Source organism: Eptesicus fuscus, chromosome 2 (assembly GCF_027574615.1).
Source record: "Eptesicus fuscus isolate TK198812 chromosome 2, DD_ASM_mEF_20220401, whole genome shotgun sequence".
In the NCBI taxonomy this organism is placed as follows: domain Eukaryota; kingdom Metazoa; phylum Chordata; class Mammalia; order Chiroptera; family Vespertilionidae; genus Eptesicus; species Eptesicus fuscus.
In genome coordinates this window covers 94024325-94046669 of record NC_072474.1, presented here as the reverse complement: position 1 = coordinate 94046669, position 22345 = coordinate 94024325, and the positions used below count along the sequence as shown (strand labels likewise).

General features: G+C 44.6%; 1 protein-coding gene across 2 annotated transcripts in view; it reads left to right on the top strand.

Moving 5' to 3' along the window:
- The first annotated feature begins 200 nt into the window (after positions 1 to 200).
- KLF3 (KLF transcription factor 3) overlaps positions 201 to 22345 on the top strand; it is a 34277-nt gene continuing 12132 nt past the window's right edge. The window contains exons 1-2 of one of the 2 annotated variants that reach the window (XM_008140214.3): positions 201 to 554; positions 15699 to 15794. In XM_008140214.3, coding sequence (XP_008138436.1) covers positions 15738 to 15794 — 57 coding nt within the window. In that variant the 5' untranslated portion in view covers positions 201 to 554; positions 15699 to 15737. Of the gene's footprint in view, positions 555 to 9737; positions 9929 to 15698; positions 15795 to 22345 lie in introns of those variants that run through there. The other variant, XM_028143663.2, reaches the window with a different exon arrangement.

Here is a 22345-nt window from a genome sequence, read left to right as displayed (position 1 = left end):
CGGCTCCGGGGAATAATGAGTGTCTGTCAGGCCGTCCCCGGGTGACTGGGCGGGGCGGGGCGGAGGCGGCGCGGGAGGCGGGGGCGGCGGGGGAAGGGCGCAGGGCGGGGTGCGTGTTTGCGCGAGTGACTCGGTCGACCCCTCCGGCGGCTGCCTCCACCCAGTGGGTGGGGACCCGCCCAGCCCGGGCGGCCGCGGCGGCTCCTCTCCCCTCCCTGACCCTCCCACCCCGGGTCCCAGCCTCTACTTACCCCGCCAGCCCCGGGAGGCTCGCAGAGCGAGCGGCGCCGGCGTCATGTGACTGCCCGGAGTCGGTGCCAGGAGCCAGAGGGGAGCCGGGAGCGGAGCCGCGCGGACCGGGCCGGAGCCGGAGCGCAGCGAGCGCCCGCGAGCCGAGCAGCGCCGCCGCACGCGCGCAGCCCCCGTCCCCTGCGACCCCGCCGCCGCCGCGCCCGCACTGGGGCGCTGACATTTACTGCATTCGCGGGGTTCAGGCAGCCCAGAGCCGGGCCTTTATTTTCTTATCTGCAGCGCTCAGCACTGCACCTCGAAAAGTAAGTCCCCTCTCCCTCACCTTTCCTCCTCGCCCGCCTCCGGCTGCCCCCCTTCGGGGCTCGTCCGGTTTCCTATTTTTAAGGGGGTGCTCTGTGAATGGGTTGGGGGGTGCAGGCGCCCGTGGGCTCGGGAAAAGTGCAACAGCTCCTCGCAGCCAGGGGTGGGGGCGGAGAGGGAGACTAGGAGGAGGAAGTCCCCGGGTTTAGCGGTAGAAAGTGTGGGATTCGGGGGGAGCCACCATGAGGATCCGGGGGTGCGGGTGAGCGAGGCCGGCAGCTCCCGCCGCGGCGCCGGCGAGGGCGCGGGCGGGGGCTCACCTGTGTGGTCCCCGGCCGCCGCCCGCCCGTCCGCCCGCTCGCGATCCCCTCCAAAGCCCCCTAAATCTCAGTGGTCTCCGCGTGTGGCAACGTTGTTTGGAGAAAGGTAGCGCCGAGGCCGCGCTCCCGCTCCTCCCCCTCCGGGTCCCCCACCTCCCTCCCGCGCCCTCCCCCTCCCCGCCCTCCGCCCGCGCACCCCGCCGCCCCCCTTCTCGGACGGGGCGCGCGGCGGCTCGCCCGCCGGAACAAACTTGGAAGAGCCTCCCGGTCCCTCTGGGAAGAAACTTGGGGCCGTTGGGACAGGAGGCAGCATCCCATCCTCGGTCCTGGAGCCCAGGAGCTGCCCGGGCGTCTGGATCCCCGGGGGCCGGCCGGCTTGGGAGCGTCCTCCTCGGGGCGCGGAGAGAACCTGCCGCAGTGCCTGGAGCAACGATTGCAGCGTGGCCGGAGGCGGCGACCGCCTTAGGCAGCTGCCCGCAGTTAGGGACCAGAGCCGGCCCGGGACCCAGGGCTTGATCCCCGGCGGCTTTCCTGGAGATGGCAGATAAGCCCTGGATGGTCATAGCCGCTTCTTTGGCAGATAACCGGGAGAACCTTTTTTTTTTTTTTTTTTGCTTTACATTTTCCAACAAGACAAACACTCGAGTACTAGGAGAAAAGCATGTGAACGGGACTTGTTTTGAGTAAGGCAGGTTAAACGGAAATTGGAAATTGCACACCTTTTTGTATTTCGCTAAAATAAATACTTTGCACTGAATTTTTCACTCACTCAGAATGTATTTTTTCCACGAAGATCGCCAAGACACTTTAGAGATATATTATGTTCTCACAAGAGTCTGGTATATATGGGGGGGGGGGGGGGAAGAGTCTGTAATTATTATTTATTTAGGGTTTGTACCTGTAATTATTAGCAAAATCAAGTGAGGCATAGGGCAGTTGTTCATTAAAGGTTTTTCCACAGAGCAATTTTGTGATGTCCTTTTTTTTTTTTTTTTTTTTGAGTGCTTTATGTCTGAATCCGAGGAGCATTTTATTTTGGAGAGAAGTCCATCTGAATGATAATCTGCCTCACCTGAGGGAAGACTTTCCTTTCAGGGAAAAAAACCAATCTGATAGCATTACACTATCCAAAATTGTGCGAGTATTTTTTATTTTTTTTAAGAAAGTGAAGGTATAAGTTTCTTCCGGCTTGAAACATGGAACATGTTAGTTGACCTTAGGCTGTTAACAGAAACCTGAAATGAGATGTTTGATTAATTTAAATTCCCTAGAGAAACATCTCAATTTCTACAGTCAGTGGGGTTTGCTGCAGAACCATTAGGAGGGAAAAAACGTAATGTACTATTAGTAAGTTCAATGAAGAGACACTGTAAGGGGCATTTGGCTTGCATGCAGGAGAATGCAAGTATAAAAATCCTAACTTGACAATAACAAAGAAAAGTAGCTGCTTAGACTGCAAAACCTTGTCAGATATAAAACAGCAACATCGCTTTGGAGGAAGGTTGTTGCTTTTTTTTTTTTTTTTCACTGCAAAGTTTCTAATTAAAACCCAATCTTCTGGTTGCTATAAGGAGAGTGATGCCTTTTTCTTCCTGTCTTTCTTTTTTAAACCTGGAGTTAAATGTCTACACAGAAATTCTTAAATCTCTGATCATGGGAACCTGAGTTCAGCAGTGCTAACAAAATAAAGAGGAATAATGGGAAAAGGAATATGAATGGATTTTATTAACCTAAAAATACCTAAAGGAAATATTTTAGCCTAGCTTATAAAAATTGATACTCTTGCTAATTGATACTCTGTTCTACAGATTGTGTAACAATTTTGGATTATATGAAATGTCTGGAGCAGAATCATATTCTCAAAAGGTGAATTTCTGTCGACGTGTGTACAGATGTGCAGATAGCTGTGTGCAAATATTTTTATAATTATGCAGTTGAAAAGGACTGAAAATGTGAGGTGACTAGCTGTCCACACTTTGTCTTAGAATTTAGTTATGTGGCTAAGGGACACTTTTTCAGTTGTGTGGTATAACCCAATTGTAATCTGAATTCTTAACAGCAGTGTTTTATCTTCATTTTCCTACTGATGCTCTGAGGCTGAATAATAATTATTACCCTAACCCAGAATTTGGTCATGGCTAGAGACCAGCCATTGGGATGGGGGATGTAGAGACAAAAGAAATCGGTAGGGAGACTGGTGTTAATTAGGAAGGTCTCTGCTGCTTGACTATGATAAAATCCCATGTTCACTTACGTTGACTGTATGTGGAAGCTCCTATTTGTAAATAGGGCAGGTCCCCTGTATAAAGCGGGTGTTATTATTCACACCCATAGAACAAACACCTCCACCCCCCTGTTGTTGTCTTTAAAAACTCCAGCTGCTCATGAATATAGGGTCAGGGAGGGCCGGCTAAATGTTTCTCTGTGCTTTCTCTCCAGCACAGCCAGCAGAGCTGTTTCCTGTTCTTTGTTTCAAGGCTGGGGTTTGCGTCATACATTCCAAGTGGCATATGTGTGCTCTTTCCTGTTTCAGGCTGTTTTCTGGTAGATCAGTAGCCCAGACCAGGCCTTGGTCCCTGCCCCTCAACTCCCTATCCCCACCCAGGGAGTTATCATGTCTCTACACACTTGCTATTGCTTAAGATGCCCTCGTTATGTCATAATGAGAAGTCAGTTAACCTTTTTACATACACCCTTTGCCTCCAGTGTGTTTATGGGGGGTGAATAAAAGACTTTTACCTTTTTAAATGTATCATTGTCCATTGTGACTTGAGACTGGTGTGCATATTGGCTAGAAGTCTAAAGGAGGTTTTTGGTTTTTGTTGTTGTTGGTTGGTTTTTATCCTTGTTTTGAGGTGCCTAGGGTGTTTGTTTTGAGATAGGCATTTTGCCCTGAAGCTGTCAATTCTGGTTCAGGATTACCACCTCACAGTTTGGAAGACCTATGCTTATCTGAGAGAGGTGGCCCCTCCTTGATCACATTTAACAAGGGATGCTGAAGGCATCGGAAGCGTGAAAGTCTTGCCTGTGTTAAGGAACAAATCTTTAGGAAAAGTATTAAAGCAAAACAAGATATATTGGGGGGGGGGGGGGCGGGAGGGAATCCCAGGTTCATGTCTTTTTAAAGAGAAACACTTAAGTACTAGGAGGATTTTTTTAAGGACAAAGATTTGACGGTCTTCTACATCTGATTTCCAAACTATTTTAAGAAGAACCAGGTCAAAGAAAAGGAGAACTGGAAATAGGAAATTCATTTAATGATAGTTTGGAAAAAATTTTTAATCTTATGTTTTGAAAACAGGAGGATACTCTTTTATTTTTATTGTCTTACAAGAACAACTTTCTTATAACCCCATTTTTTTTCTTTTTTGTATATTCTGCCAGTTGTGGGTTAACTATTTAAAACCTATTTGAACCAATTATTTTTCTCCTGGTTCTTCAGAAACCAAGTTTTAAAGAGATGGTTGGAAAAGAAAACTTGGCAAGTTTCTTTTTTAAAGTTCTTATTTTTGGATTTTCTTTACAATCTAAAGGAATTACTTACAATATTATTTAATGGAATAATTAAGTAAGGCAGCAAGTTAGGCCATATTCTTCCAAAAGTTGATGATAATAGTACTTTGGTTTTAATGTTTTGTTCCGCCACATTTTTGCCTTATGGATAAATATACAATATGATATTAAGAAAACTACTAGGATCTAATAGTAGACTACTGATGACTTTCCTTGAAAAAAGATGGGAGTTTTGGAAAGTTTCAATATGATTTTTTTTCTTCTTTGGATGAAGCAAACTTGATTTATTAGCTGACTTGTAGGACAAGAGGCCTTTCAACTATAATTCATAAGTAACCCACATTGAAGCAAGATTTTTGTTTTGTTTTGGTTCCAAAGTTGTTAACAATCCAAGTAGATTTGATAGATTGAGTTTTTTTATTTGGCTTACCCCAAATCATTCTTCCCTCCTCATTTGTGGGAAAAGGGAGGTGGTTAATAGAGATTGTAAGGAGCTAATATATTCTACCAAGGGGAAAAAAAAAATTCTGCAAGCTTCTAAATGCTAAACTAAACAATAGGGTAAATGATAACAGTCTGAAAGTTACTATAATTACAAAAAAAGGGAATAATAATTTTATCTCTTGACCATGTAAATCATCATTCCTAATTCAATTCCATTTTATCCTCGCTCCCCCTTCTTAATATTTCCAAATCACCATTTTTGCTGTAAAATGGGCAGCTTTCTTAGGTGGTAATTCTCACTCTATTTTCACACTGGTTGTGTTTGAAGAAAAATAAATATAAACAACCTCATCTTCTTAATACTAGGAATTACATTATTCTGGAAATTGGGTTTCTTTCTGAAGTGCTTCATTTATCATTGGTTCTAGCTTTTTTAAAAAAATCCCTAGAATCGTAAAACAATTGTTACCTGCTTTGCTAACATGTAATAATACTCTAGTCAAAAATCATCTTTGGAGTGAGGTGGAAAGGAAGGATTATGATGGTTTTTAGCATTCTCATTTTCCAGACCCTGTTTGTCCTCTGAAGCAGAGCTCGAGACAGGAAACCAGACAGCAGTCTACCCCGATAGGGGAGAGCATTGTCCAAAGGAGGTAGCCCTGCTCCCCACCCCACCCCCTGAAACCCCACCTCTTTCCTTGAAATTTAGCAATAATAAGAGACATAATGCTAGAGACACCGTTTCTGAACCAGAACTAGGACTGTTTTCCCTCAAATTAAATATATCTTAACTGGCTGTGTGCTTTTCCTGAAAAGTCACCATAATTCAATGGACCATTTTAAAAAATTATCAGTATATTTTATACCTCTCAGTCAGAGTGTTTAATAGTAAAGTTCTTTCTCTAACAAAACAGGTTCTGGATCTTTTTGAAACTCACTCTATTGTGTTGCTAGGCGGAATACATTATCATTCCCCCCATCTAATGATTAGGGGACCTGGAGACAGAATGTAGCAAGTTAAGTGGCCCTTCAGCCCATGCATTCCTTGTAACCCTGGATCTGGCTCTTGCCCTGATTTCCATGAAGCGGGTGTTTTCTGAGGCTGCCCCCTTCCAGGCGGACCCCGAAGAGCCCAGATTAGCTTGAGGCATGCTCTAGATGGTTACCAATCTCTGGCAGGCTTGAGGATCTCCAGGCATGGCCTGGAGCTAGTCTCAACCCAGATCAGTGGAGTGCGGCCAAATGTAGACATAGGAGATCAAGTGGACGTGGAGGTGAGTGCATCTACCCTGGAGAGCGACCTGGGAATCGGGTGTGGTTTTTTTTTCCTCCTTTGGCCTATAAGCTCTTTATACTAATTACTGTTCTTTGAGTCTAATCACTGAAATCCACTCCTTTATCTGTTCCTGCACTTTATACCCTGGTGCCTTCCAAGGCATTGCACCCCAAAAGGACTTTCATTCGTCAGTTCAAGTTCCTGTTCCACTTAGTTCTCCAAACAAGGGAGTTATTCTCTCCTGAGCCTCCAGAAGTTTTCACCTTTACTTGGTGTTTTAGGTTTTAGGAGATGATTTTTTCAGACTCGCTTCACCGGGTGACACCTGGTAGAAGGTCATTCTGTGGCCCTTGCCCTTCATTTTATCCTAGCATGTGAGAAGTGTAGATTGACATCCATTCATTTATGCATCTCCCAAGTGTTCATTGAACACCTACTCATTAGAGCTAATCTCAAATTAGGTGCAGTCATTCTTCTTCCTTGCGCCACAGGATGGTGTCGGTCCAGGGTGCTCTAACCAGAAAGGCGTTTTGAAATCTTAATCGCCCGCTGGAACCTCCCTTGGCCCTGCCAAGCGAGCATGGGCCGGTGTGGCGCTGCACGCCACACGTCCCACACCCTCCGTTACCAGGGAGTGACCCTAATGTGAGATGATTTCACTTAAGAGTCGGTCCCACGGCACAGACTGAAGCAGAACAGAAAGAGCCCTGGTCTACAGGCAGACACACTTTCGTTCTTGGCCTGCAGCTCCAAGCAGCTCTGCAAATTTGGGCGAGCCATTTCACCTCTGTTCCTCCATTTCCTCATTTCTAAAATGGGGATGAGGACCTGACCCTTGCACCTTTGCACAGTGATTATGAGGATTTCCGTATTTACTTGAGTAAAGCTGCCAATTTTTCCCAGCAGTTTTATGGACCAGTTGCAGGTGCATTGGCTAGGAAGAATAATAGCCTAATTTAGGGCCTTCAGAACGCGTCTTTTGATCTTGTGTCCAAGCATGCATCCTACGAGAGAAGGTAGGCATCAGGGACCAGTTGGGAGGGACTGAAATCGCAGCTCCTGTAAAGAAAGACACTGTCCCCCAATGCCCTACGCGCCCCATGGACAGATCTGTTCACGGAAATCGCTATCCCACGATTGCTGTTTGTGGTGGGATGTTGTCCTCTGTCCGAGGAAGGAGAGTGGAGTGCCAAGTACACCAGCCTTGAAGTCAGCCTACTTTGGGTTCAAATCCCAGCTCTACAACTTAGCTGCTGTGTGATCTTGGACAGATTACTTTGCCTCTCTGTTCTAGTGTTCTCATCAGTAAAATGGGAAGGTCGTGGGCTTTGAGGGACACAGTCCTTGTAAAGAACAGCACCTGCAGATGGGCAGCCATAAAGGTGGTAAGGATCTACAGGAAACCCCTGGCTTTCTTTGGTCAAGGGAAGTATGCTTTTCAAAAAAAACCTAGTGTTTTTTGTTACACATAACACCCTTCTCCACCCCCACCCCCCCCCCCCCCCCCCCCCCCCCCCACACACACACACCATGCAATTGCCTCTTCTATCTCTTTTCTATTTTAGGCTCTAAAACATCGTAGAGACCTTGACACTAGACGTGTTTAGAAGATCTCTCTGGGTGGGTAATAAAATATTCTTTGAGGATGAAACTGGTAAGGTTTCTGGAGGACACCCCTAACAGGCAAGATTAAGGTTAGGAGCAAAAGCTTTTTCTTTCTTTTTTTCCTTTTTTTTTTAAGAGAAGTTTAGTTTCCTTTAGGGTTAGGTCTGGTCTGCCTCATCCCCATTAATTATTTAAGGGAGATTCCAAGTGCATTCAAAGGGAAGAGAGCAAATGACTGTGGAACTCTTAGCATGGACTGAGTCCTCTTATATTGGCTCCTCGTGCCTGACCCAAAAAAAAAAAAAAAATGTCCTTTCGTGGACAAGCCTGATCTCTCCTGTGGGGAGGGAGTCCTCCAAGGGGAGTATACCACGTGCTCAGGTGCTGGTCCGAGACCTACCTTGGGCAAGCGAAAAGGCCCAGCCTATCTAGGTAAGAAGGCAGCCGTACCAGGGTGCAGTCAGCGGCTGCACAGAGTGGGGAGGGCCTTGAGCTGGTCTTTGAAGAATTAGGAGGATTGAGATAAGCCGGAAGGGGACGGGGCATTCCTCGCGGGCTGCCCAGCATCAGGGCCAAAAGTGAACAAAGGCATTGGGGGTGGGGGACAGGGCCGCCAGCACGAAGGGCGCTTGTTGGAGCAGGGGGCTGCTGCTTGGTAGAGGGGCTGCTGAGCATGGGTTCTTGAACCCACTCCCCAAGCCCTGGGGAATCCTGTTGGAGGGAGGAAGGTTCCTGAGCGTAGGAAAGACTAGATGAGAAAAGAGGGCTTTGAGAAATGTAGGAGGCCAGGGGATGGGGATGGGTTGGAGGTGGGGAGGCCAGAAGAGGAAAAAAACCCCAGTAACAGGGTCAGGGTCCTGAGGCACTGAGGGCTTGGCTTTGGATGGCAACTGCAGAAATGGAACGAGAGGTTTCCATGCTGAAGGACCAGAAAATAAAGCAAGTTGGGGGCGGGGGGGGGCGGGGAGTGGGGGGCAGCCTGGCAGCCGTTTCAAGGCAGGAGTGAGGAGGAGGACTTGGTTTGAGGACATGTTGAATTAATTCTCCTACATAGCAGTGGTTCCAGTGCTTTTCTCTTTCCTTTTTGTTTACTTTGAAGGAGAGGGCAGTGTTAGCTCATGGTCCCTATCCAAAGGGTCCGGGGTGCTATGAGATCGACTTTTAACGGAGAATTCTCAGGAGCCCAGGGAATTACCACCACCCTGAACGATTCTTTCTGGTTATTTTTAAGGTTCCAGCCATCACTGCTGAGGCCAGAGTTTCCAGGAACTAGCTGCTGGCTGGAGCCAGTTGGTCCCTCCCAGCCTCCCACTCCCTCCAGGGTGGGGCCCCATGGGTGGAGGCCCCTTAGGGTGGAGTGGGGTGGGTCTCCAGTGATAGGGCACCAGCCGAGCGAGGCCGCCTGGCCTCACACAGCCCTTCTGGATGTGATTATATAACACTCCACAGAAGAGAACTGCGAGGGCTGGGGCGGCAGCCTTCATAAGATACAAAGATCCGTGCACAGCAGGATTATGCATCATGGGAATTTCTCAATGGATCTTGGGTTGCTTGCCCTTAAAACTAAAATACGGAATTGTCAGCCGAAAGAAGGAAAACAAGTGTGTAACCTTAGTATTGAAAATGGTTAGGGTTTGCTAAAATTTCTTTTTAAGAAAGGTATGGAGTGCTACTCACCAGGTGGCTGTGAACTTGAGAGTTTACCTGCCGGGCCTGGGTTGGGTTTCCCCACCCCCACCCCTGCACTGCTGGGCCTCCTCCTGGCTAAAGTGTAGGGATTGTGCCTGGTCGTTACCTTTGCACCTGTCCTTATTTACATGCAAAATCAATTGCTTCACTCCGTCTTTCCGAAGTACAGGGTGTGGGCAGAATCTTATCTGAAGCCATGTCCTGTTTGGACAAGTTGGACTGGGCTTGGCAACTCTCCATAGGGTGGAGCAGATGGGTGGAGGCAGGAAAGTAAAATTGGGTGGCTTGTTAGCCGAGAGAGGAGAGAGGGCGGATTGTTTGCTCACTGGATCATTATATTTAATCTGAAACTAAATAATTAACTTCTTTCCCATTTACAAAACATTTTGATGCAAAATAACTAATTTATGAGGGGCAAAGATTTAGAAGTACTCCGTGGATTTTTCCCGCCCCCCTTTCAAACCAACTAGAGAAGACTGGGGGAGGTGGAAGTCCTCAAGGGATATGAAAACGGGACGCGCATTTCCAGGTAGGTGCCAGCCTTCGGCCGTTCTGAAAAGAGCCTCCAACTTCAAAAAACGCCTGCTTGTATCTGTTGCCTGGCCCCTCGTGTGTCTGGCCAGAGCAGCTGCCATTCAGTATTCAGCTCCTTGGGAGCTTAGAGAGTTTGGGGATAGAAGTGAAGAGAGAAAAGTTTCTTTGGGAAGGAAGTGTAGCTACAGGGATGTTGCCTGCCTGTCCTGGTCCTCGTCCTGGCCAAGAATTTTACACACACACACACACACACACCACAGAGATTGGTTTGTTGGGCTTTCTTTTTCTTTTTTCCCCTGAAGTTCCTTTGAGGAGTAAAGAGTCCGGCGGGGGTGTTGTGGGGGGGGGGGGAGGGGGGGGGACATGCTTCCTCCTTTAACTTCCACATGCTTGGGAGAGTTAAAAGCTGGGGGGGGGGGGGGGTGGCGGTAGGGGGTACTTACAGAAGGTGTGCTGATTTGATCCTGTTTTTCTTACACCTGGCTGAGGTCAGCTAGGAAACAGATTTGCTTGGAGGGAGGGAGGGGATTTGGAGCCTTAGGTGGGGTCAGGCTGGGTTGGGAAGGATAATGCAGGGACCCTTTGAGAATATAAGGAAAGAAAGATATGGAAGAGAGGGCAAAACAAAAAGATGAGAAGGGAGAATGTCAGAGGCAAATCCTGCTCTGTCACCAAGAAACTGCTTCAGACACATGTTCTGTTCGCCTTCATATTCTCAATCTCTCTCTCTCTCTCTCTCTCTCTCTCTCTCTCTCTCATACTTCTAAAGAAGGGGCAGTCATTTATAAAGTTGTTTTTGTAATAAGCATGCTCTATCTTCTAGACAAGCAACTTTGAAAGGAGGTTTGGTAAATCGTCACCGTGGTACGTTAAGGGCTGTGTGTATTTCTAAGCTCTGTGGCACATTGTGCCCTCATAAAGCACAGAAGACTGAATAGGGTGGTGACACGCAACTGTATTACTTCTGAAACATCATGTAAATGATCCACTGAAGCTTTTTAATACATAATCATGCAGTTTTCCGTTTTGGTAAAAAATCTGACCTTTTATTTCAACATCTGAAAAGTTAGAAGTAAAAGTGGAGAGAGGATGAAGAGAAATGTGTTTCTTCCTCTCAGAGGAAAATCCAGCTGTCTTGGCCCTTCCCAGCAAAATAACACAGTTGGGAAAGATGACATTTGCTCCAGTTATGGAAAATTGTTTTGGCAATGATGGTGTTTCTATATTTTTCCTTTTAAGTACCTCCGTAACTTAAAAGTTTTTTTAAACTAGTTTTGCCCTTTTTTTTTTTTTTAAGCAGTTTCGTTATCTTGGGATATACGAAATATATTAGAATATATTTCTGCTAGGCAACATACAACCAAGATGTAAATGTGTTTATGGTTGGAAAATAGTTGTAAGAAAAAAAACAGAACCACATTTGGGGCCTCCTCGTGTCTGTGATACCCACATAAAATGGTTAACAGAATTCCGGAGCCTGCTTAAAACCCACGAGGTTTAAAGACCCTGATGTTGGCAAACTCAATTTGCTGCCCGTGTCTTATAATACCTGTTGTAGCGCGCCACCTACTGGTCGGACTTAAGATTGCTGCCAGTGTTGTGTAACAGGTTTTCTGCAGAATTTGTAGTTTTTAGCATTCTTTAAAAATGATGGTAACCTCCCCAGAGTACTGAGTTGCTGGTGGGGAACTAAAGCCACTAAGTTAAGAGACTTCAGTTCTTCCCGTGTTCTGGCTGCTTCTCAGTTCTAGGCAAGGCACGTTGGAGACCTTGCAGTCACTGTTCTCTGACCCAGAGATAGTCGGTACTAGTGGCTAAGTGGTCTGTCCAGAGGTTAAGCACAGTGGGTACAGGTATACAGGCTTTTCGCAAATAAACCGACTCCTGATTTGTGTTCATATGTTTGATTCTCTTCCTACATTTGGTTCCTTTCTAGCTTAGCCTCCCCTCTCATGTTTTAATTGGAAGGTTTAATTGTAGAATTCACTTTAAAGTTGGCACACTGGTGTGTATGAAGCTGTCACATTCCCACCCGCACTCCCAGGAAGCCCTTGTTAACAGATAAGGGTTCATCAGTTTCTTTTCCTGCCCCTTTATCTTGTTCCCTCTCCTGTGATTAGCACTAAAAGCATAACCGGTCATTTTGCAAGCTACCAAGTAGGCAACGATGTGCTGTTAGATGTGGTTTTGTTCCTAGTGATATTTGAACTTGGCACAGAATTTTGTTGTTGTTGTTGTTGTTGTTATCCAGTGATGCATTATTTAGTTAGGAGTTTCAAAATGAGGTATTCTAATCCTCCCATTCCTTCTTCATTTATTAGCTGAAATACTTCTATAATGAGAAATATCCCCTTCATCACTACCGAGTTTCTCTAAGGCACCGTCTGAACAAATGGAAACACCCATTGACAGCTCTCTTTAAAATAAAAGTGCGTCAGGCTTGGTGAAACAGATGCTTTATATTAGACTTTACTCTCTTAGGGTTGCAAGTCTTGCAAGCGCACTAATTTCCTTAAATTTAGATAAAACATAAAAATTAAAGAATGAAAGTAACTTAAGTAATGTCTTAAAATGATACAAGAGCTAGCAGGTTAATGTGTCATGCGTTTCTAAATGGAGTCAGTGGTCATTAGGAAAATGGACTTAAGGCTTTATGGGCGAAATGGTGGCGTTAGCATTTGGACCAAAGTGAACTCCAGAGCCCATCATCTCACTCCCACTGTGCGGCTCTCACTGGGAGTAAAGGGCGCAGGTGAGATGAGGAGAGGCTAGGAAGCGGGTGAAAAATGACCCGGTGCTTAATGAGATCTCATGGAGGACATAGGCAGCTGTGAACTCTTACAGTGACTTTAATCGGAGGGTGTTTTTTAGGGTGTGTGTGTGGGCGGGGGGAGGGGTGACCTCTAATAAAGCACAGAGGACTGAATAGGGTGGTGATACGCAACTCTTATTACTTCTGAAACGTCATGTTAGCAAAGAGGCAAGTGCCTGATAGTAGTGTTCCAGAAGTTGGAACCAACAAATTTTTATTTATTTATTTTTAATTTTTTTAAATATGTTTTATTGATTTTTTTACAGAGAGGAAGGGAGAGGGATAGAGAGCCAGAAACATCGATCAGCTGCCTCCTGCACACTCCCTACTGGGTATGTGCCCGCAACCAAGGTACATGCCCCTGACTGGAATCGAACCTGGGACCCTTGAGTCCGCAGGCCGACGCTCTATCCACTGAGCCAAACCAGCTAGGGCAGAACCAACAAATTTAATGCTCTTTGTACAGGATATATATCAAAAAATTGAGTGCATACCTATTGATATAAACCATTTAGAGCTTGTTTTGTTTTGTTTTAATTCTAATTTTCTTTTCCTAAAACATTGTGGGTATTGATTTTAGGAAGTAGATTAAAGAGATGTCCTTTTACATGTGAAAGGGGTTGCCCCCTGGGAGGGCTAAGATGCAACTCATGAGTCTCCTGACCTGGGCTCTTTCCTTAGACACCTGAGAATATGAGGGCTCTTATTTAGAAGGATTTGCATCAAGATACTGTCAGAGGAGTGGGTGCATCTGTAAGGATTAATTCCATTTAAAAGGCTTGGGGGAGGGGTGGCCAGCCATGGGTCAGGGCTGCTGAATTATCTGACCTCATTGATACAAGCACATATCCCATCTTTTGTTTAAGGTCCAGTATAGGACACTGGACAGCAATTTTTAGAAACATCTATCTGTACAGCTGCTACGCTGGGAACTGGTTAATAAGAGATCTCAAAGCACAAAAGGGGTTTTCATCATCATGAAATCATCCATTTTTCGCTGGTGGTTGGGGTTTGTTCTTGCAGGAAGACATGCGGGTGGTAGCACCATTGATTTGAGCACCCTGGTATCAGATTGTGTTCACCGATTACAATACATCCTGTGATGTAGGAAAATAGGATTTTGAAGTCAGGGTCTTATGTTGAGTTAAAAATGATATTCATGTGTTGTCCCAAGACCCAGGAGAGGCTTTCTGCAAGGAAGCAGTGAAACACAAGAACAACACGGTATTACTTTTATAATTGTGTGTGGGGATATCTTAGTATAACCCATAGGGCATGGACACAGCAAACCACAGATTACTGTCAGGAGGTGGGGTGGGGTGGGGATGGGTAGTTTTAATGCTAAAACATAGGAAGTAATCGAGAACCAGGGACTGTACAGCTCTTTCAGGTAGAACTCAGTCTAGAACTTGTTCACTTTTCCACCCAAACCAAAGTGGTCTATAAAGACTTCGCCTCTAACATGTAAACCAAACTTGGATAGTAAGTGCCTGAAGAGATCGATGAAGATCTGAGTAGTAGCGGGGCTGTGATTCCATTACCTGTGAAGTGCAGCTGGGGATTGAGCAGACGGAATGCTTTGTCCTGTGAGGGAGCAGTTGGCTTTATGTGGACTAGTGCTACAAGTGGACTAGCTTAGAACAAAGAAGAAAATACATGGATAACGAGCAGAAGGTTAGAAGCAGGGAAGAGAAGGACTGAACAAGGACAAGCTACATCTGGCTGAAGAGTGTCTTATTTTCTAATGAGAAATTTGCCAAAGAATGGGAGTGAATACAAGCTAATATTCTTCACATATAAAAAGTGCTTAGAAAACAATAACAGTTGGGGGAGAGGGGAAGCTGAGAACTCAAGACCTGAATAGGCATTTCTTAAAAGAAGAAATGTAAATGATAAAATTTTAATTCAGTAATTAAATCGATTTAGAGTAAAAATAATTTGCCATTTTGATACTAGCACATTGGCAGGATTTGTTTTGCTTTGTTTTAAGTGATAATATACGTTGCTGGTAGAAATGTTGGGATTGGGAAACAGGTTCAGTTTTATTGATGGAAATAATACAGTATCTTTGCTGGATGATACATCATATGCTTTGGAAAATGTCCATGCTTGTCACCCAAGACTAATACTTATTTTAAAAATTAAGGATGTGCAACCTAAGTGCCCAGTAAAAAGGGACAATTTACATAAACTGATGTGGCATGCTGAATTTGATGGTATGGAGCCATGCTTACCGAAAAGAAACATTTTCCTAATAAATTGTCAAGTGAAATTATGGATACTAAATTCTATGCATACTATAATCCCATGTAAAAACTTTGTAAGGAGCCCTAGCCGGTTTGGTTCAGTGGATAGAGCATCGGCCTGTGAACTGAAGGGTCCCGGGTTCGATTCCAGTCAGGGGCACATGCCCGGGTTGTGGGCTTGATCCCCAGTGGGGGACTTGCAGGAGGCAGCCGATCCATGATTCTCTCTCATCATGGATGTTTCTATCTCTCTCTCTCCCTCTTCCTTCCTCTCTGAAATCAATAAAAATATGTTTTTTTTAAAAAAACAAAGATATTAATGATGGTTGGTTCTAGGTTTTCTTTTTGCTTGTCTTTTATCCCCCCTGATTTTTCTGTAAGGGAAAGTGTTTGACACTCATATTTAATGTGAACTTCTGTTGAGTTTGCACTACAGTCTTAAGGAAGATTGACTTCTTGGGAGGGGCTTTACTATTGTTCCAGAAACGTCCGGGTTTATGGATTTGAGTTAGGAATGCCAATTGGCTCTCATCTGGTTATGACCATGGAGTCTGGTTTTAATTATACAAAATGGCATCTTTCATAGGTAAGGGAAACAAATTCCAGCCATTCTGGGGGCAGGGGAGAGGAGGAATATTATGTTTTATTTTTACTAGTTTTTATTTAAAGTAACCTTGGGATTGAGGACACTTTGTTTTGTTTTCTAGGCCAAACACCAGAGCACCCTAGAAAGCTTAACTAAAAGAATGCTCATGTTTGACCCAGTTCCTGTCAAGCAAGAGGCCATGGACCCTGTCTCGGTGGTAAGTTTTCCAAAATTGAACATTTTCTTATTTATTCCAAGTGGTAATGCTATTGTCATGTGTTACGTTATTCCTTAAAGTTACTCATTACCAAGCAGGCCTTTGACAGGTAAATTTTTCAAAGGCCCCGGTAGTCAGTGAGGTGAATACCTTACTAGCAACTGTGCATCCTTTAATAAATGGGATCTATGCTTCCTTCAGGCCTGTGCCCCACATCCCTCAATATACGGTCAGCACGGAACTTGGGCCACAGGAAAATCTTCCCACCACAGAAGTAGGTTTACAAAAACTCCTCAGTTTCCAGATTTTTTAGTTGGAGCTCTCAGGATTATTGGTCTTAGCATAAAATAAAATAAAAATTTTTTTTAAAAAAAAAACACAAGTTTGGCTAGACTGATTTTTTTTTTTAACATTAATGTGTACCCAGGGACATTTTCAAATTAATTAATTATATATTTTTTAATTTTTTGGATGTGGATTTTTGTTTTTAATAGAAAAAAAAAAATGAACAAAAGCACAATGATGAAGCCCAGAGGATGGGAGTCGGGGAGTCACAGGGCACCCTGCTGGCCTGGGGCTGTGCTCCCTGCTGCAGCAGCCTGTGCCTGCTAGGCCCCCCTGACGGCATGGCCATGGCGCTCACCGTCTGGCCTCTTCCCTCTCACCTGCCTGGGCCTCCCGTAGGGAACGACCCAGGCCAGTGGCAAACCTCTGCACGGAACTCCAGTGTTTGCTCTGGATCTCGGTGGCGTTCTCTAGCGTGGCCGGAGCTGACGCTCAGCTTTTGCTGTCAGGCTGTCTCGTCCAAGGGCCGTAGCTCCACGCTGCACAGAGCTGAGACGCAGGCCTAAGAGGCACCACAGATGGTGGTCAAGTTGTGGCACCTCCCTCCCGGGCCAGCTGCTCAGCCCGGCCCCCTACTTAGGGACATTATTTTATCATGGTGAGGAAGCGATATCCAGATGTACCTAGTAAGAATTCTGTATCCAGAATATGATACAGGTGACTTAGAGGTGTTTTTTTTTTTTTTTTTTTTTACTCAAGATCACCACCCTTATTATATGGAAGAGTTTCTCAAACATGTTGGAGGTTTTACGTTTTTTAATAGTGGAAGAAAAAGATATTCCATTGGGTCTCATAGTGTTTAGGGTGTGTTTCATAGAGCTGATTTAAAAGATGAAAATAAAATAACAACTGCTCAGTCCTTTTACATGTAAAAGTAAGTGTATTAAGAATAAAATGGTTTGCTCAATGGAGCTATGACCGTGTGAGAGACGGCTGGAGAGAAGCTAGTGAAAGAAAGAACTTGGCGGTGAGGAGGGATTTTATTTCACTTGGAAGAGTCTGGGTGGGTGGGAAGTATGTTCCTTGTCTTTTTCAACACCTGGTGCTAAGCTGGCCGCTCTGTGAGCCGGACCCCTCTAGATGCTGCTTTTGGGCCACCAGGAGACGAGTCATTAGTCCAAGTGTTTATGGGACCTGGGTGACACCAGAAAGGTGTGTCCCACTGCAGAGCAGGGAGTGGCTTAGACTTGAGGGGATCTGGTTTAGCAAATAGGAAGTAACAAGGCCATACTCTCACTCTGTCTTGCTCTTTTCTTCCGCGGGCTTGAAAAACATTCACAAGGGGAAAAACTTGGCCTGAGTTGCATACGAGAAGGTTGGTAATGACACGCTTGCAAAATTAGATCATGCTTATGCATTGGCTGTGGAGGTTCCTGCCAGAATGTTTATACAACACAACGGGGGTCAGTCAGAGGCCCTTGGAACTGAGTTGCCATGGCTGTTACTAAGCCAGTGAAGGGTTTATCACTGGGTGCAATGAAAAGTTAGGCCAGAGTGGCTTTAAGGAAATAACATTTACATTCCAGCACAATAACTGGATAACTGAGTGTCTGAATATGATAACTGGGCAATAAGAATTTTATTAATCAAAACAGTGAACTGACTTCTGATGTTATGCAGTGCTGTCATCGCATTCCTCAACCATTCCCCCAACTATGGCATGATCACGTTGGAGGAAAATTAAGGTGTAAAATTTCTCCATTAATTATACCCTTGAAGTATGAATAGGTTTTTAGTACCGGAGAGTATGATTAGTTTTCTAAATGATGCAGAGCCATCAATGGCGCATTTTACTATTCAGTGTACTTCCAGTGCTTTTAATCAAGCATGGAAATAGGAGGGCTCCAGAGTCTAATTTAAAGCTAAGAATGAAGATGCGCTTTGCTAAGTTAGTTTTGATATCATTAAATGCAAGAAAATGCACTTAGCTGAAAACAGGAAATAAAATGCACTTGAATATTAATACATGAACTTAGAATACATAGAAGTATTTTTGCAATTAATGGTCTTTTTCTCCTTCGTGCTCGAGTTTGCAACTTTAGCTAACTCTTACAGAAATTAGTTTGTTTCACCAACAGTTAGTGTCTGTGCTTACAGTGAAGTTTCTTTTTAATTCAGTGAAATCTCACAGTTAACTGAAAAATTCGGAGACTAGGGTGCTGTGATTATTTTCTTAACAAAATTAAATAAGCTTTTGTTTTCATTCTTTTAAAAAATATATTCTTTTGTTGATTTCGGAGAGGAAGGAAAAGGGAGAGGGAGAGAGAGAGAGAGAGAGAGAGAGAGAGAGAGAGAGGGGTAGAAACATCAACAATGAGAGAGAATCATTGACCAGCTGCCTCCTGCATGCCCCCCCACTGGGGATCAACCTGCAACATTAACCCAGGCATGTGCCCTGACAGGGAATCAAATCGTGACCTCCTGTTCATAGGTCGATACTCAACCATTGAGCCACGCCATCCAGGCTGTTTTCACTCTGAAATCTTCAAATTTCTTCTCTCCTGCCTTCATAGGTGGAGTGCATGAAACTAAATTTCTTATTTTTTTTTTATTCCTTTTTTTCCCCCCTTCTTAATTCCATGTTTGATCTGAAGGTTCAAGTCTTTGGTTATTCAAGCTATGTTTTAAACATTAAGGCAGTATAGAATAATTTGTAAGAGGAATTTTGTTTTAATTCCACATAGAATAAAAATATCTTACTGTGACTTATCTTCCCTCCTCAAAACCCCCCTTTTTCTTAAAATGAGAGCATAGCAGAAGCAATCTGCCTATTTGGTATTTTGCTATAATTTAGAGAAAGTGAGGAAATGTCTTCTCTCACTTACCCCATGTAAGCCTTCATACCATCCTGTGCTTTGAGGCAAATAGTCAGGCTTGATACTGTCTTATTAGAAACTGAAAGAATCAGGAGAGGAGACCCTGCCTGCTCAGGTCTGTGCCTGGGTCTCTGCTACTTACTCTCAATGCAAAGTTGGCAAAACTGTCAGCAGCTGCCTGAGCCTTTTTTTTTAATTATTATTTGTAAAATTGGAAATTACAATTTATAAACCATAGACACTATGTGAATGAATATAAAATGCACATGTGAAGAAATTGTTTTCACCCATTCATTCCCAAAGAAAGTTAAAGAATTTAACTCAGGAAATGAGAAAGAAAACAAATTTTAAAAAAGTATTCTTCCTTATTCTATTCCTATAGGAAGGTTACTTTTGAAGAAAGTACATTTCTTTTTCTTTTTTTTCAAATGAAAATTGTTATCTAACAGACTCCTGACAGATTGAGAAGCACTTAACAGCTCCTCTGCTCTGTTCCAGCATAAACTTTTCACGACTCTTCCGTGCCTGGTAGAAAGAGAGCTTTCTACTAGTGTTTGCATAGAGAGGCATGACATTTGCAGTTTCCAGAGTGTGTGTTTACACATGCACCACGCCTTTCTGCCCTGGGAGCCCCACCCTCGGTATGAAGATTCCTCTGACTTGCCATCGGCCCGTCACGGATGGTCACTTCTTTTTCATATTCCTGAGTAGTGAAATAGAGACTTGATCCACTTTAACCGTCTTGTAATGGAAACCTCACCAAAAGTATTCCCAATAAAATAAGAAACTATTGAAATTCTCACTTGAGTATAAAGGGATAGCTTTGGAGAAGTGTCCAAACCAAACCTTTTTGAAAAGTAAACCCAGTACCACCCCCAGATGGAAGGAGGGGGAGAATCCCTTGCGTGAGCCCTGTCTTCAGGCTGCTGGGCTCCAGCTCACGGAGCCTCCTTGGCTGAGCATATGGATGGGGGAGGGGAGGGTGGCATTGGATGTCCTTCAGTGGCCAGAGGCGCTTTTCTACGCTTGCCTCTGATTTGGATCAGGGGCCCATGTGGCCACGCCTATTTGCATGGCTTAGTTAGAAGACAGGAATGGTCTGGAACAGAAAAGGAAGCAACTGTTGACCAGGGTGTGCGCACCCGAAGCAAACCCTGCACCCGTCCTTCCACTCTGGGGGACCAGGTCGTGGCGAGCTGATTGCAGTAGCTGTGTGCTCCACCCCAGTCATTCGAAGGCTCTGATAAACATTGCTAGGAAATTGGCTAGGGAGACGGTCTGAGGAACCACATTTCTTCACCCTTCTGTGAGGCGGTCGGACTGGAGAGAGTTCATTGCGTCCTCCGCTGTGTGCCCAGCGGTGTCTCCTTACTTCTAGCCCTGTGGCCTCACAGACACCACACAGCAGTCAGTGGAGGGCGCAGGGGGCATTCGCTGGAGAGCAGACTCTCAGCAAAACTGCATCGTGTTTAGAATACTCGGCTTTCTGAATGGCCGTCTCTTTTCCTTTATGGCGAGAGAAACCTGGGAATATTATGAAATTTGCCAATCTCCCGGGTCCTAAATTCCTTAAACTCACCCACTGATAGAAAAATCCAGCAACGACAGCAATAAAAGTGTGTCCTCGTTTTGCTTCCTATTGAGCTGCCAATAACTTGGCATTAAAATCTAGGTCATAGGGAGCTCTTGGGAGAAGAGGGCTGGGAAGAAGGGAGAAGTTACATTTTGGTGAGGAGAGACAACTAATGCCGCCTCTCATTTCCTGAAGTTTTTCTTTCTAGTATCAGAGCTTTTGCCCTTCAGAGAATTATATGTAAAGCAGGTTAAACTTTAGGACCCGGGGAGATCCCCCCGCCCCGTGTTTAATTACTTCTTTAAACTAACCTCATTGTACATAGTTTGTAATTTTTAAAAATATATTTTTTATTGATTTTTTACAGAGAAGAATGGAGAGAGAGAGGGATAGAGAGTTAGAAACATTGATGAGAGAGAAACATTGATTCAGCTGCCTCCTACACACTCCCTACTGGGGATGTGCCCGCAACCAAGGTACATGCCCTTGACCAGAATCGAACCTGGGACCCTTCAGTCCTCAGGCCGACGCTCTATCCACTGAGCCAAATGGGCTAGGGCTTTAAAATTTTTTTTGTTTTGTTAGTGAGTCTTGTGCCTCTTTCAGTATTTCAATTTAAACATATTTAATGTTAATATTGCTGTATGTTTGGAGCCCTCACACCTTGTGGGGTGCCAGGGTCTAAGGAAAGTTAGAAATAGTCTTTTCTTCATTTGATTCTCCATACATGACTCAAAGCTGTTTTTTAAAACAATTTATACAGTTTGGATTTCCTGATTTTATTTCCTTCATGCCCTTGCTTTTAGGCAGATTTAGTAATGCATATTCTTCCCTCCCCTCTTTAAATTGTTTTTTAAGCGACAAACCAGATTTTCATACTAAGAGTTAGTATTTCTATTCTGCATCGCTATTATTGAGAGCCGTGCCGTTCCGAAGGCGGTCGGTGCCCCTTCCGCCACCTCCCAGTCATTGCGAATCTACAGTTTAACAAGATCCCCAGTGAATTTGTGAAGCCCTGGCTAGGAGGATGAAAGCCCGTTTTCCTGCACTCCTTGTATGAGAAAAGAGAGGGGATCATAGGGCGCAGGGTGTTGAAGCTCATCCATAGGCTACCTCCTTGAGTCCAATTTTGATTTTAGCCTCACAGCCTTCCAGGAGGAGCTTGGCCATATCCTGATGGCACCTGTACTTCTAATATTTAGTTAGCAATATTTCTTGCCCTCTTTTATAGAATTGCTTTTGTTAACATAATTTTTTAATAGGGAGCATTATATCACTACTGTAAAAAAAGTTTTTTCCGTATGCATTTAAATAAACACCTATTTTAAAGCACTGTCTGTTCACCGGGTCCCGGGCCGCAGACATCACTGTTCTAGACCACACAGATTCTGATGATATGGATAAAGAAAGGACAGAAGAACAAAGTACTTAATCCTAAAGATGGGAAACTGACATCAAAGTCAGATGAACGTAAATACTGCCTAGGACCTTTGCCCTGATACTCGGTGCTCGGTAGGCCTGCAGTAGAGGCCAGGCATCTGCATTTCAAAAACAGCACAAGTGAGTCTGATGCAGAGCCAGGTGGAGAGCCGTCCAGCAAGACCCAGAGAGGAAAGGGTGTGATCTCTGTCTTAAGCCCAGTCCAAACCACTGCTACCCCACAATGACTTACAACTCACAGGAGTGGCCACTGGAGGGTCTGGGAGGCTCAGAAATGAACAGTGCATTCAGTCCTTTAATTACAAGTCTCCATTGGTGGGTTTTCTCAGCTGCGTCATGAGCTAGTATTGCCTCAGAATCATAACCACATAGGATTT